This window comes from Jaculus jaculus, chromosome 2 (assembly GCF_020740685.1).
Source record: "Jaculus jaculus isolate mJacJac1 chromosome 2, mJacJac1.mat.Y.cur, whole genome shotgun sequence".
Classification (NCBI taxonomy): Eukaryota; Metazoa; Chordata; class Mammalia; order Rodentia; family Dipodidae; genus Jaculus; species Jaculus jaculus.
In genome coordinates this window covers 55,628,732-55,647,401 of record NC_059103.1, presented here as the reverse complement: position 1 = coordinate 55,647,401, position 18,670 = coordinate 55,628,732, and the positions used below count along the sequence as shown (strand labels likewise).

Below are 18,670 nucleotides of genomic sequence, written 5' to 3'. Positions count from 1 at the left end.
AAGGTGTGGTTGAGATATTTCAGTGCTGAGCACTCCTCTGTCACTTCTTCTCAGCACCATGGTGCCTCCTGAGTCATCCCAAGATCACTGCTATCTGAAAAGAGAAGGTTCTCTAGCCAGAAGTGACAGTAGCATTAATACATGGGGAATGAACATAAGAGAAGTGCTTCCTGGGCAGTTTGGTGACCATAGTATATACTTTTAGCCAGATAACTAGCAGATTTTTATGGATACACAGACATGCAGCTGTTTTCTCTATTCTGTGAGGACCTTTAGGACACCATTACCCAATTTTAAAATTAATTAATTAATTTTTGAGACAGTCTCTTAGCCTGAAGCTTGCCAAGTAAGTTTGACTAGGTGGCCAGCATGTGTCAGTGATCCTTCTGTTTCTTTCCAATGCTGGCATTTTAAGCACATGGCACCACACCTGGCATTTTTACATGAGTTCAAGTGATCAATTTCAGATCCCCGTGTTTGTGAGGCTACCACTTTACTGACTAAACTATGTCTTCAGCTCAGAAAGTAGAATCTTAATGCTTTGAAATGTGGTCGTGATGTGAACACACACTATTCATCCTAGATAGGGCACAAATGAACAGACCAAAGCACAATTGCATAAAAGTCCAATTTTGGTGAACCAGTGGGTTTATTGGGATTATTTACAGAGCACAAGTGAGGGGTACTCATAGGAGCATGGATGATGTAAAGGTAGCTGCATCATTCTAAAGTCCCATCCTGCCTGTCCTGGAGGGTGACCTCCTGGAAGCTTCATCATGGAGCTCACTGCATAATCAATAGCAGTTATGTACTACTACTATTACCTTGGGTTGGCAAGTGGAAAAGGGGGTCTTGTGACTCATGTAAGTTTCAGCATCACCTTCTCAGTCTCATCAGCCTCCAGTCTCCCTCCAGGACATTGCTACCCAACAGGTGTGCATTTTATACTGGACTTCATCCTTACTGGTTCTGGTGCCATTCAGTTTTTCATTGCTGTGATAAATAACAGTTTAAGCTGGATGTGGTGGCACACGCCTTTAATCCCAGCACTGGGAGGCAGAAGTAGGAGGATCACCATGAGTTCGAGGCCACCCTGATACTCCATAGTGAATTCCAGGTCAGCCTGAGCTAGAGTGAGACCGTACCTCAAAAAACCAAAATAAATAAATAAATAAAATAATAGTTTAAAGAAGGGAAGATTATTTTGACTTATGATTTCAGATGCTTCAAACCATGGTGTGCTATAAGCATAGTGCCAGACAGAACATCATAGCAGGAAGCATGTGGTGGAATGGAGTGGCTCACCTGATAGCAGATAGGAAGCAGAGAGGGGAAATAGGCCCAAGAGAAGATACAGCCTCTGAGAATATGTCTCTATGATGTACTTTGGCTGTGTGACCACCTCCTAAAGTTTCTGGAACCTCTCCCAAATGGCACCGCCAGCTGGTATCTAAGCCTTTATAGCCAAGCCTGTGAAGGACATTTCATATTCAATATCATAGACTCCTCCCCCATTTTGTAGTGTCCCCTGAGGTTTTAAGCATATGATCCCCCCCCCCATGCCCATCTGATTATGTAGCTAAGGAATTATTGTTTAGCTAAGAATACCTTAGATCTGGATAGTTTACTGCTGATCAAAACATAATTAATAAGGGACAAGTATGTCCTGGTATTGAAATTTCTTGAAGTTGATTTCCTACCAAAACTCCAGTGATTGCATTGATGAGACAGGTACAAAGTCTTTAATGTTAGCTCCCTTCCATAATTAAGGATGGTGAAGCTGTCAAGGATACTGCCAAACGGATTATTTTCTCTTATTGATTGGTTGGAAGTATGCCAGGATTAGGTTTACCATAGAACTGTGTGGCCCCTAGAATGAAGCTTTATCTGAAGTTATATAGATAGTCCAAATTTTGTGTAGTTTTTTCTATGCCTTTTAAAGACAATAAATTTTTATATTTCTTATGCCTCTTCACTGTTTTTTCTTAATAGTTTTCTTTCTTTTTTAGTTACAAGGCTTTGGCCGACCAAGTGTCTACCATGCTGCTATTGTCATTTTCTTTGAATTCTTTGCATGGGGCCTCTTGACAACTCCAATGTTAACTGTAAGTATTATAGAACTGGGTGATTGTAATTCTGAGAGTAAGAGTGGTGTTTTCAACATATACCTCCACATCTGGATGTGTTTGAAAATAGTTATTGTGCTGTATCAGGTTATTATGATCGATCTAAACCCCCCCCCCCCAAGGTTCTCACTTTAGTCGGGACTTACCTGGAATTCACTATGTAATCTCAGGGTGGCATCAAACTCACAGCGATCTTCCTACCTTTGCCTCCTCAGTGTTGGGATTAAAGATATGAGCCATCATGCCCGGCTTTCTCTAATTTTTATTTTTATTTTAATTTTTTATTTTTTTAAAATTTTTATTAGCATTTTCCATGATTATACAAAAAATCCCATGTTAATTCTCTCCCTCCCCCCCACACTTTCCCCTTTGAAATTCCATTCTCCATCATATTACCTCCCCATCACAATCATTGTACTTACACATATACAATATCAACCTCTAATTTTTTTTTTAATTAATTTATTTGAGAGCGACAGACACAGAAAGACAGATAGAGGGAGAGAGAAAGAATGGGCGTGCCAGAGCTTCCAGCCTCTGCAAATGAACTCCAGACGCGTGCGCCCCCTTGTGCATCTGGCTAACGTGGGACCTGGGGAACTGAGCCTCGAACCAGGGTCCTTAGGCTTCACAGGCAAGCGATTAACCGCTAAGCCATTTCTCCAGCCCAAACCTCTAATTTTTAATATATGCCCTCATCGATGTAAAGGTTCCTCTTAAAACTGTACCCTAGAGGTTACCATAGGTTCATTTCATTGGATTCTAGGGATTTTTTAATTTCCTCCTTGTTTCCTTCAGGGTTCCACTGGGGTGCATTTGATGAAGAGCACTGAGAAGTTCTAAACTTCTAAGCTGCAGACTCCCATACATACTTTATTATCATAGTCTGTTGTGTCTCCGCACATATTATATCTACCCTCTCTTTTGATATGACTGATTATTTTTTAGTTATCCCTTGGGATTTTTGGAAAAAATGAGTCTTTTTTTTTTTTTTTTTTTTTTGTCTTTGTTGTTTTTGATGAGGGTCTCACTCTAGCAAAGGCTAACCTGGAATTCACTGTTTAGTCTCAGGGTGGTCTTGAACTTACAACGGTCCTCCTAGCTGCCTCCCCAGTGTTGGGATTAAAGATGTGAGCCACCACACCAGCAAAAATGAGCCTTTTTCATACTAATATCTTACTTTTAATTAATTCTAATATGCCCCAGAAACTACTGTATCTTCCTTCTAATTACCCAAAGAAAATAATTTTCTAAGGTTTTTATATCCCTGGCAGACACTGGAATGGATCTTACAACCACCTGAGATGCTTGCTACTCAACAGTGTCTTAATGGTTTCTGCAGTTAACCTGCCTGAACAAATCTGACAAAAATGAATGTTAGAGTGCTAAACTGCTAGCATCATACTGTAGTGCCATTAAGAAACATGGCTGAGTAGATGTATTTACTTCCTAGTCCTATGTTCTTTGGTGTTGATAAACTAACCTGAAGTGTCTCTTAACTTCCCTGACCCTCCCCTGCCCTCCCCACCACTGTGTAGTAGCTTGATTTTACTTTTGATTGAGGTGACTGACTCAGTGCCTCCATTTCTAAGGAAAACATTTCTTTGTTTTTTATTTTTTTTTATTTTTTATTTATTTATTTGAGAGCGACAGACACAGAGAGAAAGACAGATAGAGGGAAAGAGAGAGAATGGGCGCGCCAGGGCTTCCAGCCTCTGCAAACGAACTCCAGACGCGTGCGCCCCTTTGTGCATCTGGCTAACGTGGGACCTGGGGAACCGAGCCTCGAACCGGGGTCCACAATTAGGTTTATTTTGTCAGAGCTGGAGTTTATTTATTTTTTTGTTTATATTGATGTTTCCTGTTGTTAAATTTCTAGTCCTTGGCCTTTTGAACCCATCATTTACAGTGGTATAATTGTTAATATGATGATACGTGTTTGCTCTTTTCTCCCTCACCTTTCTGTAGCCAGCCTACAGCATTCTCCTTTCCATCAAGGCAAGCACACAAACTAACAAAAGTTGGGATCATGATTCAAACACTAAAACAGAACATAAGCAACAGTATATTTTATTTTTAATTTATTTTCAAGCTGAGAGAGGGTGCATGTGCAAGTATGGGCACACCAGGGCCGCCAGCCACTGCAGTCAAACTCCAGATGAATGTGCCACTTTGTGCATCTGGCTTTTCGTGGCCACTAGGGAATCAAACCCAGGAAAGCAGGCTTTGGTAGCAAGTGTCTTTATCTGTTGGGCCATCTCCAGCCTGAATTTAAAATAAATAATTTTAAAATTAAAATAAATTTTAAAATATTTATATTTCTTTAAGAGAGAATACAGAAACTACTGTATCTTCCTTCTAATTACCCAAAGAAAATAATTTTCTAAGGTTTTTATGTCCTTGGCAGACACTGGAATGGATTTTACAACCATGACCTTCTTCAGCTGCAAATGAACTCAGGATGCATGCACCACTTTGTGTATCTGGCTTTTTATATGTACTGGGGAATCAAACCCAGGCTGGCGGCTTTGCAAGGAAGCACCTTTAACCACTGACCCATCTCTTGGGCCCCTGCAGTAATATTTTGTTAATTCTCACCCACTTTTTCTTCTGATAATTATTAGGATCTATTAGAAGCATTGTACAGCAGTTTACTTTTTAGTCTATGGTCACTTTTTCCTTGAGATAGGTTGTGTATTTTAGGTAGTGATGGCTTAGCTTATGAGTTTAGTTTATTTAATACTATCAGAAAGGTCTGTTACCTTTTTCTTTTTGAGGCAAGCCTAATAGACTGGCCTTTTCTTTTAAATATATGCGAGAGAGTGAGTGTGTGTGTGAGAGAGAGAGGGAGAGCGAGAGAATTGGCATGCTAGGGCTTCTAGCCACTGCAATTGAACTCCAGACTAGGGCACCATCTAGTGCACATGTGCGATCTTGTGCACTAGTATCACCTTGCCTCTGGCTTACACGGGACCTGGAGAATTGAACATGGGTCCTTAGGCTTCTCAGGCAAACACCTTAACCGCTAAGTCATCTCTCCAGCCCAAGGTCTCTATTTCTAAGATGTTGGGGCATATTTATCAAATACCCTCTACCCAATGGTCTTGCCTTCTTGTAACAGAACTATTAGCAGTTTGTACATAAAAATGACCTCTTAAAATACTACCCTCTAGTCAAAGCATGTGTATTTTTAGGGGGCGTAACCTCATTTTACTGTGAATAATCCTGTTGAACTCATTTACTGTCTTCAGGTGTGTTTAAATTGAGTACTTATTTTAATAAAATATATTTAATGTTCTTACAGTAAAAGAATATCTCTTCTTGTAATTTATTGAATTTCTTTTGAAAGCCAACCTTGATATTGTGGTAGAGTCAAAATCCAATATTCCTCTTCCTTTATCCTTTTCATGTAATTATTGGAAAAATCCAGACTTTTTTTTCAATTTTATTATCTTTAATTTCTTTCACTCTCTTCTTTCCTACCCCTACCCCCTTTCAAGATAAGGTCTCATGTAGCTCAGGCTGACCTCACACTCTTGTAGCTTAGAAGGACCTTGGATTTCTGATTCTCCTGCTTCTACCGGTGCATTGCTGAGATTGCTTGTATACTACCACATGTAGTGGAGATTGGACCCAAGGGCTTTCTGTGGGTTCAATAAGCACTCTAGTAACTGAGCTAAATCCTCAGCCTTGGAATATTAATTTCTTCAGAGGTTTCTTTCAACTTCAAGTGTTAATTTTTAGTTCAGGTCTTTATCTGTGAAAGCAAACAAGCACCTGCTCTATCCCTGTGTTTATGATGTGTAGGTGCTTGTAGTGTGCAGGTATGTCTTAGCTTTGTTGTATTGGTAAACAGTTCTGATCACAAAACTTATTAAGTCTTTGTTTACTATAGTTAGTCCTTTTGAAAAAATAATTAAAGAATATATCTTATTTGAAGTTTTCTTTTATAGGAAAATGTTAAAAATGAACCTCAATCCTGTTTGAGATATTTGACACACCCTTTATCTTGTAACAGTTATCTTTTTAAAAAAAATTGTTCTTTTTGTTTATTTATTTGAGAGAAACAGAGAGGGACAGAAAGAGGCAGATAGAGGGAGAGATAATGGGCACGCCAGGGCCTCCAGCCGCTGCAAATGAACTCCAGACGCATGCGCCCCCGTGTGCATCTGGCTAACGTGGGTCCTGGGGAGTTGAGCCTCGAACTGGTCCTTAGGCTTCACAGGCAAGCGCTTAACTGCTAAGCCATCTCTCCAGCCCAACAGTTATCTTTTTGTTATTTATTTATTTATTTATTTATTTATTTGTTGTTTTTTTTTGAGGTACCATCTTACTGTAGCCCAGGCTGATCTGGACTTCACTATATAGTCTCAGGGTAGCCTCAATTTATGGCAATCTTCCTATCTCTGTCTCCGAAGTGCTGGGATTAAAGGCGTGTGCCAGGACACCCAGCAGATATTTTAGTTAAATTACTTACATACTTTATTTTGGTTTTTAAATTTATCACAAATGTCTGAGTAGAATATTGTTCTTTATTATTGCACTGTCTTGCTGTTTTTCTTTATTGTTGGGGAAACAGGCAACAGAAAATAATTTGCTTATTTTGTACTGTTTTTATTTTTGTGTTTGTTTGAAACAAGGTTTAGCTATGTAATTCAGGGTGTTCTTAAATGTTGAGTCCTCTCGATTCAGCCTTCTGGAATGAAATTTTTTTTTTTAATTAAGTTTTATTTGCAAGGAGAGAGAGAATGAGAATGGGTGCACCAGGGCTTCTAGCCTCTGCAAATGAACTCAAGATGCATGCATCCCTTTGTGCATCTGGTTTTACATGAGTACTGGGGAATTGAACCTGATTGATAAGGCATTGTAGGCAAGCACCCTAATCGCTGAGCCACCTCTCCAGCCCATTTGTTTGTTTTGAGAAAAGGTCTCACTCTAGTTCAGGCTGTGGAATGAGAAGTTTTAAAATTCATATTGAATATTTAGAGTATTGACTGTATGATGGTTGGATTGCCAAAAACTGGTTCACAGTTCCCCAAATTTAGTAATGTGCAGAATTATTCTCTTACATATCTTCAAGGGATCTTACAGTTTAAGATTTAAATACAGGCCTGTAATCTATTGTGAGTTAATATTTGTGATGTGTCTTTCATTTATTTTGATATGTATTTAGTCATTGGATCTGTGGTGGTTTGATTCAGGTGTCCCCCATAAGTTTAGGTATTCTGAATCCTAGGTCCCCATAAGCTGCTCTTGGTCAGGTGTTTCCTGCCAGCAATGTGAACTTGACTGTAACAGTAAATTTGGTCCTGAAAGTGGTGTCATTGCTCCTCTTTCCCAAATGTAATGATGAGGTAGGCAGTTACTTGCCAGGGGCTGGCTCCTTGAACTTGGACTTCTCAGCTCCAGAACAGTGAGCAATCAGTTACTATTTTTATAAAATACCCATTCTCAGGTGTTCTGCTGTAGCAGTGTAAGATGGATAAAGATGGCCTACTTGGCCTACTTGTATGTCTACAAGCCAAGAGGAGCAAGAAAGAGCAAAAGGCCAAACTCACATTGCTGGCAGAAAACACCTCACCAAGAGCAGCTTGTGGGAAGAAAAGGTTTGTTAAATATTTCTCTTCCCATGTCTAATCTTGTGTTGAACATATTCATAGAATCCCTAAGTTAATGTATTTTTTCAGCTCTAGAAACAATAACAATACTATTTATTTATTTTGGGGTTCTCAAGGTAGGGTCTCACTCTAGTCCAGGCTGACCTGGAATTCACTATGTAGTCTCATGCTGGGATTAAAGGTGTGCACCCCCATATCCAGCTTATTTTGTCTTTTAAACTTGATGTGCTTTTATTTTTCCTTTTTCTTGGCTTTACTGAAAGTTAAACCTAGGACCTGTACATGCCAGATAAGTGCTCTACCACTGAACTATATCCTCTGCATTTAAATTTGCTATTTATGCTTATAGTTTGTAGTGCAAGTTTCAAACATGTTGTCTACATTTTAGAATACAGTATGCATATTTACTTTGAAGTCTGAGGGCAGGTATTCATCTTTCTTTTGGCTTTTACTTTGGTTTTTGTTTTTGTGTTTGTTGCTTACTCATGGTGTTTGTTTCTTTTTTGTATATGACAGTTTTATTAGATGCTGTTCATTCAATTTAGGGAAAATTTGTGGACAATTTGAGGCCATGATGATTGCTTCTTCAGAATGGTGTTAGAATTTTCGACCAAACATCCGGAGATGCTGTTAGACTAGACAACTTTCATGCATATTTAAGTCTTGGGTCTTTTTTGGGGCTACCCTGGTATGATGAGCCTGGGTCTATACCTGAACTTTAGCACTCTGGGAAAGCCCCACAAGGCTGTTTCAGGTGAAGGAAGTAGCCAATACATGACATTTTTGGTGTATTTCATGACAAATGCAACTTTGAGTGCTGGGACCTACCAGCTTGACTTCTTGCCTTACTAGTTTCTACTTGACTATCATCCTATCTTTTTGTGTCTTAAAGATGCTTTTATTATTTCCTTAATACTTTAGTTTTCATAATGGTTTCTTCTTTATTTATGTAGCCTTCTATAAACAGGAACAGAAGTTTTTACTTTTAAACATATATATTTATTTATTTGAGAGGGAGAGCGAGGACACCAGGACCCCTGCCACTGCATACAAACACCAGACACATGTGCTACTTTGTTCATTTAGCTTTATGTATGTACTGGGGAATTGAACCCAGTCCTTTAGGCTTTGTAAGGAAGCACCTCTGATCACTGAGTCATCTCCCTAGCCCTCGGAAATGTTTTCATTTGCACTTGACTATATCTTGATGCTTTGTTTGCCTTTTGTAGGTGCTACATGAAACATTTCCTCAACACACATTCCTCATGAATGGTCTCATTCAAGGTGTAAAGGTAAGACAGTTTTTGTGTGGTTGATAACCAAAGCAAGTAATCCTTAGTAGTTTAACTCTAGAGGGTCAATTATTGTTTATTCTGGATACAGATATAAAATGGTAGTTTGGTTATCAAAGTCAGAATAAAATGCAGCCCAGATAAATGTATAAGAAATAGCATACCATTAAAAGTATAGTGAATATTCTGTAGACATTACTTCATTTTCATTAATGTGTACACTGCAATTTATAGAGGGTTTGTGAACCTTTAACTGCCTTGCCTATCAACAGAATACAGTAAGAAATGGCTAGTCATCTTAGATTTTTGAGATAGGAAAAGGAAACAGTTCAATTGTGTACTTAGTCTTTTTGCCAAGTTGATGGTCAAGTCAGGACTTCTGACTTTTCCCCTTGGTTGATTGATTGATTTACTAATTATAAACATTTATTTTAGAGAGGGCAGGGAAAGAGAGGCTGTGCTGGGGCCTCTAGCCACTGCAAACGAACTCCAAACATGTGTGCCACCTTGTGCATCTGGCTTTATGTGGGTCCTGGGGAATTGAACCCGGGTCCTTGGGCTTTGTCGACAAGCACCTTAACCACTAAGCCATCTCTCCAGCCCCTCTCCTTGATTTAATTATTTTAATTATTTCATTTTTATTATGACATGTCTCAGAAAAATTTATAAGTAAAAGGTTAAGCTATAACAGTCTATTCCAGTTTTAATTTATAGCAAAGTATGTGATGATTGGGTCTAATTTTACCTTAAAGCTTAGATATTATTAATCTGCATAGTTGTTCTTTGTGTTAAACAACATATTTAAAGGTGTGCTCTAGGACTTTGATTTACTAATAGGAATTTGTTAGATTCCCAGCTTTTTAAAAAATTTTATTAATTGTCAAAGTTTGTTTTAAATTTGTTATAATTATATAACATCATGTATAATAGTATTATCCTTGGTATAAACTCAGAACTTAAATAGCTTGAAGTTTTGACCTATAGTAAGAAGTTAATACTTCATATTTAAAACATCTTAATAATTGGGCCTCAAGTCTTCCTCACTATCCATAATGGAATGTTGCTGAACCCAGTATTGTGCAGGTCACCATAGCTGCTGTGACCTCAAAAATGTAATGGATATGTGCTATCCTCCCATCATCTGGACTCTAGCACCTTTTCTTGTGTAGCCTTGGAAGGAGTGATATAGGTGTCTTGTAGTAAAGATATAGCTATTAGAACAGTGCATTTATGTGCTAAATACTAATTGTATGCAAGAAAGAAAAATATATCAGAACAACTATAAGAATGAATTACTAGTGAATTTTTTTCTTATCAGTTTAAGTTTTAGAAAAGGAATTTTTTTTTTTCCCTAAAGTAGGGTCTCATTTTAGCTCAGGCTGACCTGGAATTCACTATGTATTCTCAGGGTGGCCTCGAACTCTGGGCGATCCTCCTACCTCTGCCTCCCGAATGCTGGGATTAAAGGTGTGCGCCACCATGCCCGGCTTTACAAAAGGAATTTTTATGTAAAGGAAAAGATTTAGTCATTAACTTTGGTAAGTCATAACACCATCATCAAAACTAAGAAAACAAAATGTTAATTGTAACATAACACATCAAAGACTATTATTTTTGGTGTGAAATTGCTTATTAGACTAGAAACATAAGAAAATAAGCCTGGCATGGTGGTGCACGCCTTTAATCCAGCACTCGGGAGGCAGAGGTAGGAGGATTGCCCAGAGTTCGAGGCCACCCTGAGACTACATAGTGAATTCCACGTCAGCATGGGCTAGAGTGAGATCCTACCTTGAAAAACCAAAAAAAGAAAACAACCTATTTCTAAAAGACAAAGAAGGAATTACATTAACGGTTTAAATATTTTTATTTATTTGTAAGGAGAGAGAGAGAGGGAAAAAGAGATGGCAGAGAGCAGATGAGAGAGAATGAGTGCACCAAGGCCTCCAGCTGCTGCAAACAAGCTCCAGATGCATGCACTACTTTGTGCTTCTGGCTTTATGTGGGTACTGGGTACTCGAACCTGGGTTGTTAGGCTTTGTTGGCAAGTACCTTAACTGCTAAACCATCTCTCCAGCTTCTTATTTTTGTTTTAAACTGACTTTGGACTTTGGGATCAGCCCGAGTCTCTTGAGTCTGCACAGTCATCTTGTAATTACTCTTTATTTACTTTTGAATGGCTTAATCTTTTAATGTCTGCTTCCCCAAAGGAGAAAATAGTATAAAGAAAAAGGAAAATGGTCATTAGTTTGTTACGGCCCCTGGAAGTTACTCCAGCCACAAAGGTAGTACCAGTATCAATGGCCTGATTCTCTACATCAGTCCTCTGTGAACAGAGGACAGATCTCCAGTGTTTGAAGGAGAATTCTGGCCTCCACAATTCTATGTAGGCACCAGGAACAATGCTCAGTTGTCTGCCATAAGGTAGGGATGCTGGTAGAAAATGGATTAGCTACTACTATTCTCAGAGTTGCATTAATTATTCTATTCCAGTATAAGCCTTTCCTAGCAAGTAGTAAGCATTCAATAGACAATCAGTATCTCAAGACTTGTATAGTATAATTGTTCTCTAGGGTGAGAACAAGATTCTGTGTGCTTCTCTTTCTGTCTGACAACTTTCAGAATCCTTTTTAATGAAGAAGTAAAATATTTAACTTTTAATGGTTACCCCACCCTTTCCCTTTCCCTTTCCCTTTCCCTTTCCCTTTCCCTTTCCCTTTCCCTTTCCCTTTCCCTTTCACTTGCTGTGCCCTTTCTCCTCATCCCCATCCCCTCACCTCTAGTCCTGTGCTTGGTGTCAAACTCTTGGCCTTGTGAATACCAGGCAAGAACTCTTCCACCAAACGAAAATCCACAACCCAAGTTTTCACTTTATAGAAATTATTCAGTTATTATAGAAATTAGTATGCTAAATATCTTACTTGTTAATTAAGTGTTATAAATGTTTGGCTAGGAGAGTACTAGTTTTTAGTGTTTTAGCAAAGACATCTAAGGGTCATTGAACTTATGAAGATCACTTTGCACAGTCATGGAAGTCACATAGCCAAGATGTCACATGAAGGATAGCATGTGTTATTTGTGATGGTTTTTCCCTATTCCATTGTAAGACTGCACCATCATATACATACCCACTTCCCTTATGTGTTTCAAGATATTGAAAAAATTTGATAATAAAGTGGTAAAAATTTCTGCCTATGTTTTATGGCATCCTCAACATAGAGTTATCAATTTCAGCGCCTTATCACACAATATTCTAGAGTCATCATGACATCTCATATTCCCACCAGTGATGTTAATGTCTGTCTCATGCTCTCGTGCAAATGTTATTTTTCACATAATTTGCCAATTTTATAACTATTTTTTGCTGTTGTTGGGCTCATAGGGGCACATGCCACTTTGCATCCATATTTTTTGTGGGTTCTGGGGAGGACCGAACTTGGGTCGATGGGATTTGCAAGCAAGTACTTTTAAGTACTTAACCACCTCTCCAGCCCTTTGTTACCTAATTTTGAAGCAGTGTAAAAGGTTTTCTGAAATTCACAAAGCTGATTATAAGTTTTAAACTTGTGTATTTTAACAGTATCTGCAGTCTTTTAGCTGTTAAAGGAATGTCATTTGGTCCTCTATGACTGTGGTAGCACACCAAGCACCTTTTTTTAAAAAAAATATTTTTTATTTATTTTTATTTTGGAGAGAGTGAAAGAGAGACAGAACAGGAATCCCAAGGTCTGACTGTTGGACAATAGATAGAGCCACAAAGTTTCCTCTTCCCTTTGCCTCTCCCCCATTGAGTCTTCCTCCTGCCTTCCTTATTCATATTATCTGGGTCTGTTGTCCTGGGCATTTCAAATGTGGGGAAAAAAAAGTGGGGAACTGGAATCTCTTCCTTTTTCTCCCCAGTTATATCACCTTGGAAACTAAGTTGAATTCCTCTTTCAAAATTTTGTTCACAGCTGGGCATGGTGGCGCACACCTTTAATCCCAGCACTCAGGAAGCAGAGGTAGGAGGACTGCTGTGAGTTCGAGGTCACCCTGAGACTACATAGTGAATTCCAAGTCAGCCTGGGCTAAAGTAAGACCCTACCTTGAAAAACAAAAGCAAGAAAATTATTCACCAGTCATCCTTGAAAACTAGTCTTTACCAGACCATGTTATAGGCACCACAGGGGCACAGGTGAAAAGAAACTTTTGTGACATGAATCCAATAGAGAAAATAAGCTACTAACAAAAAAATTTAAGTGTTGCAATTACAATAAAAAGGATATGTACCAGGTCGGGAAAGTTCATATACCTCTTCCCTCTCTCTCTCCTCCCTCTGGTGGTATAATGAACTCTTGTTTCATTAGCTAAAAGAGGATACAGGAAAGCAATGCTTCTTGCTCCTCATCTGGAAGCTGGATTAGCAGTTTACTGGCTTCAACTGTAGGAAGGGTAGCAGGAGCTTGGGTAAAAGCCCATTTACCCAAAGGACCATAGCATTGCATATACACAGGGTAAGGTATGTGTAAGGGGTACGTTTTGGTGGGTTTTACTTCTATGCTCTATAAAGTAATATTTTAAACAAGTTATTATAAAAGTATAAATACACTAAAAATAAAGAATATCTCTATACCTTTCACCCATTTCATTATTAACATTTTTTTACTTTCAAGTTATGGGCAAGTAATAGATGTGAGTTTCTTTTCTGTTGTTTGTGTATGTGTGTGTGTGTGTGTGTGTATATATATATATATATATATATATATATATATATATATAAATTTTTTTTTTTTTCCAAGATAGGGTCTCATAGGCTGACCTGGAATTCACTGTGTAGTCTCAGTGTGTCCTTGAACTCATGGCATTGCTCCAACCTTTACCTCCCTCCTGAGTGCTGGGATTAAAGGCGTGTGCCACTACACCCGGCAATATAATCATTTTAAAACTCACCTCCTGTCTTTAGCTCTATGTTAAAATTGGATTATTTTCTTTTTCTTGAACTCAGTGTTTCAAATTATTCTGTTTTGGGGCCAATAAAATGAGTTGGAGCTGGCACATGTGTAAAATCAGCCCTGCTGGTAATTGGGAGATCACATTCTAAATCATCCTTTTGCTCCTTGTTCTTTAGGGTCTGCTCTCTTTTCTGAGTGCTCCACTCATAGGTGCTCTCTCCGATGTGTGGGGCAGAAAGCCCTTTCTGCTTGGCACAGTCTTCTTCACCTGCTTCCCTATACCTCTGATGAGGATCAGCCCATGGTGAGTGGCCTAGCCCTTTGCTGTGTTGGGTTATATGTAAATCATATAGGTTGAGCACCATAATCCAACAATTCAAAATGCTAAAAAAGTTCCAAAATCGCAAACTGCTGGAGGATTTATGTAACACCAGAAGTCTGACATTCACTGTACACAAACTGCTTCATATAGGAAATTATTTTAAATTTTGCATAAAATTACCTTTAGACCATGTGTATAGGGAAAATACAGAGCATGAATTTTTAAAAAATATTTTCTTTATTAGAGGAGGGGGTTGTCAAAGAGAGAACAGACATGCTAAGGCCTCTAGCCACTGCAAATAAACTCCAGACCACTTTGTGTATCTGGCTTTATGTGGGTACTAGAGTATCAAACCTGTGTCTTTACGCTTCTCAGACAAGCACCTTAACCACTAAGTGTCCAGCCCATGAATAAATTTCTTATTTAGATTCTGGTCCTTTCTCTAAGATATGTCATTATGTGTATGCAAGCTTGAAAAGGGAAAAAAAATCGAAAACACTTTTAAATTAATTAATTTATTTATTTGAGAGAGATGGAAAAAGAGGCAGAGAGAGATGCACCAGGGCCTCTAGCCACTGCAAGTGAACTACAGATGCATGTACCACTTTGTGCATCTGGCTTATGTGGGTACTTGGGAATCAAACCTTGAACTGGGGTCCTTAAGTTTCATAGGGAAGCACTTCACCGCTAAGCCATCTCTCCAGGCCTCGAAAAACACTTTTGGTCTCAATTTCTATAATCTACCTGTACTCTGATCTGCAGAATACTTTGTAACATTTCAAAACATTTGTTCCAGTTTGTTTTGTTTTGTTTTTTTAAGAAACCCACTTGTTTATTATTTATTTATTTATTCAATTTTTATTGACAATTTCTAAACCTCGGTGATTCTCCTCCCTCTCAGTCTTCTGTGTTTGGAGATTATAGGGGTGTGGTAGTTAGAATATATGGCTCATAGATTTAGTCCCAAACTTTGAATATCCATTGCTTGTAACCCTACTGGGAAAGAGGTGTTTCTAGGGGGCAGATCTTGGAATCCTGTCTTAAGGTGTGTTTGGGGACAAATCTAGGTGTGTGGACAATCTAGGTGTGTGGAGAGCAGTATGACAGCTGGCCTTATATGCTTTCTGATGGTACTGGTAGTTTCTTTCTGCTTGGATCTATTCAGAAAAGGAGTTAACTCATCATCTTCCACCATTGATGGTGTGCTCCCCTGGACTCTGTAAGCCTGAAATAAATCCTTTCCTCCTGTAAACTATGTTTGGTTGCTGACTTCAACAAAGGGTGAAACACCCTTCCTTTTTTTTTTTCTGTTTTTTCGGGATAGAGTCTTGCTCTAGCCTAAGTTGACCTAGAATTAGTCTCAGGCTGTCCTCGAACTCACAATGATCTTCTTACCTCAGCCTCCTGAGTGCTGGGATTAAAGGCATGTGCCACCATACCTGGCTTAATGTTCTTTTACTTCCTAATATTTCTTTCTTTTCTTTCTTTAGACCTTGTTGATAAGGTTTATTCCTATAAATTCAGTTCTTTTTGTTAAAATAAAAAAATGGTCTTTTTTCTTAAATCGCTTGCTTTTTCTGTGTGCATTAATGTTACCTTTAAATAGTTTTACCATTTCCTGCTAGATTTCATGTTGCTTACTATTTCTTAATGGCTAGTTGAAAGATGTTAAAATTAAGGAAGAGTGATGATTGTGGTCTTTTCTTCATGTATGGAAAGGGAGCATTGTAATGTTTCTTCATTAGGTCTCAAGCTAGCTTGTATTGAAAAATGCTAATTTCTATTTTATGAAGAGCTTTGGGGCTGGAGAGATTGCTTAGTGGTTATGGTGCTTGCCTGTGAAGCCTAAGGACCCAGGTTCGATTCCTTAGTATCCATGTAAGGAAAACGCACAGTTTGGTGCATGTGTCTGGAGTTAGTTTATACTGGTTGGAGGCCCTGGCATGCCATTCTGTCTCTGCTTCTACCATTGTCAAATAAATAAATACATAAATAAATCAAAATTTAAAAAAAAATGGTTTTATTTTTTGAAGTCAGGACTGAATAATTTATGAAATGGATTTTTAGCATGAGATTGTTAATTACATTAGTAAATTTTCTAATATTAAAATGTGTCCTAGAATAAAACCTAATTTTTGTTCTGTAAGGTTCTGCTTTTACTATTTTAACTAGTTCTTTCAAAATACATGTATATTAACATATTATATTGTACTCTGCTTTAAAGCATAGCCTTGTTATTTATTTATTTATTTATTTATTTATTTTTTGATGCATTCTCATGTAGCCCAGACTGACTTTAAGCTTCTGGTCTTCCTGTCTCCACCTCTTTGATTGCTTAGATTACAGGCATGTACTACTATTCAGCTTTATTTGGTGCTAAAAATTGAACTCAAAGCTTTGTGTATATTGGGCAAGCATTCTACCCACTGAGCCATATTCCTAGCCCCTATGAATAGATTTTTAGAGAAACTGTTGTATGGTTTTTCCTTAGCTAATACTTGAAAATTTGAAAATTTTTTCATTGTGTTGGTTATCTTAACATTGTAACTACAGCTAAAATTACATCTTTTATTTAGTCTCTTTATTCTATTTTTTTCTTCTGTCATGTTTTTTACTCTCCATGTAACCTTTTGAGTAGTGACAGAACTAATGCTTCTATTTCTTGCCCAAGTTATATATCTGTTTTGAAGTAAGCAAACATATGCATTAGTGTTTACTTAGCTATTGATTTATAATCTATAACATAAGTTATCTTCAACTTGGATAATAAAACTTTCCTGGATAGTTAAAAACCATCTTGTTTTGCAGTTTGTAACTATGACAGTGTTTTAAATAATATTGTTTTATTTATTTTTATTTATTAGTGAGAAAGGCAGAGAGCAAGCAAGTGAGCATGGGCACACCAGGTCTTGCTGCATGTTGCATTCGCATTGCTGGTAGAAATCACCCAACCAAGAGCAGCTTGTGGGAAAAAGAGGTTTATTTATTTTGGCTTACCGACTCAAGGGGGAGCTCCACGATGGCAGGGGGAAATGATGGCATGAACAGGGTGGATATCACCCCTGACCCATGTAAGGTGGACAACAGGAACAGGAGAGTATTCCAAACATTGGCATAGGGAAACTGGCTAAAACACCCATAAGCCTGCCCCTAATAATACATTTCCTCCAGGAGACAGTAATTTCCAAATCTCCATCAGCTGGGAACCTAATGTTTATGGGGGACACCTGAATCAAACCACCACACTGCTGCAAATGAACTACAGATACATGCACCAGTTTGTGCATCTGGCTTTATGTAGGTCCTGGAAAATTGAGTGTGGCCTTGTAAAGCAAGTGCCTTTATCTTTTTTTTTCCCCAACCCCCAGTAATATTCTTTTTTAAATGATCTTTTTATAGGTGGTATTTTGCCATGATCTCTGTGTCTGGAGTCTTCTCAGTCACATTCTCTGTGATATTTGCCTATGTAGCTGATGTTACTCAGGAGCATGAACGAAGTACTGCTTATGGATGGGTAAGATAGCAGACTTTCTTTTCACTTGAGACGTAGTATTGTAGCAAATGGGCTGGACGTGTTGGTGCACACCTTTAATCCCAGCACTTGGGAGACAGAGGTAAAAGGATTGCTGTGAGTTTGAGGCCAGACTGAGACTACATAGTGAATTCCAGGTAAGTCTGGGCCAAAGCGAGGCTCTACCTCTAAAAACAAATCAAAACAAAAAAGAAAAGAAAGGCTATTCCACTTAGCAAATAGACTTGATCACTTGACATACTTGTGCGAGGTGTGAGAGTGACATTATGGGTCCATAGAGTAAAGAAGAGCTGTCAGGAGGTGGGAACAGAAGCATTTGTGGCCAGAGGGTTAAGAGTCTGCAGATTCCTTGGTTTGGGGAAAAGCTGAACAGGTTGGGACATGTAGTTGTGAGTTATAAGAAGGGAAATGATCTGGCTAGACAGTGAAAAGTAATATAAATTAAAGAAGGGTAAGTGAAACCAGGCGTGGTGGGCCTGCTTTTAATCCTACCACTGGAGATGCAGAGGTAAGAGAATCACTTGAGTTTGAGACCAGCCTGGGAGTACTGAGTGAGTTCCAGGTCAGCCTGGGGCTATAGTGAGACCCTGTTGGGAGAGGGAGGGGGAAGAAGGACAATTTGCAGAAACCTAGGTACTTTATTACTTTCTGGGGTCTGATATTTCCCTGAAAGTCCCATTTCCTGGAGTAGAAGTAAGTAGTAGTTGTTATTGATAATGAAATGAATAATTTCATGGATCAATAGTGGGTAAGCAGTAAGTTAACTTTTGTTCGCAAAATGCACCTTTTATTCTGTTGACCTTAAATATCAGTAGTTTCTTCTCCTTTTACTCTACTTGCCCTCTGCCTATT

The 18,670-nt window shown here is 38.4% G+C and overlaps 1 protein-coding gene across 1 annotated transcript in view; it reads left to right on the top strand.

Annotated features, from left to right (window-relative positions):
- Mfsd14b (major facilitator superfamily domain containing 14B) overlaps positions 1 to 18,670 on the top strand; it is a 57,840-nt gene that overhangs the window by 20,798 nt on the left and 18,372 nt on the right. Inside the window, exons 2-5 of the mRNA XM_012948397.2 lie at positions 2,010 to 2,105; positions 8,974 to 9,036; positions 14,141 to 14,268; positions 17,686 to 17,800. Coding sequence (XP_012803851.1) covers positions 2,010 to 2,105; positions 8,974 to 9,036; positions 14,141 to 14,268; positions 17,686 to 17,800 — 402 coding nt within the window. The remainder of the gene's footprint in view (positions 1 to 2,009; positions 2,106 to 8,973; positions 9,037 to 14,140; positions 14,269 to 17,685; positions 17,801 to 18,670) is intronic.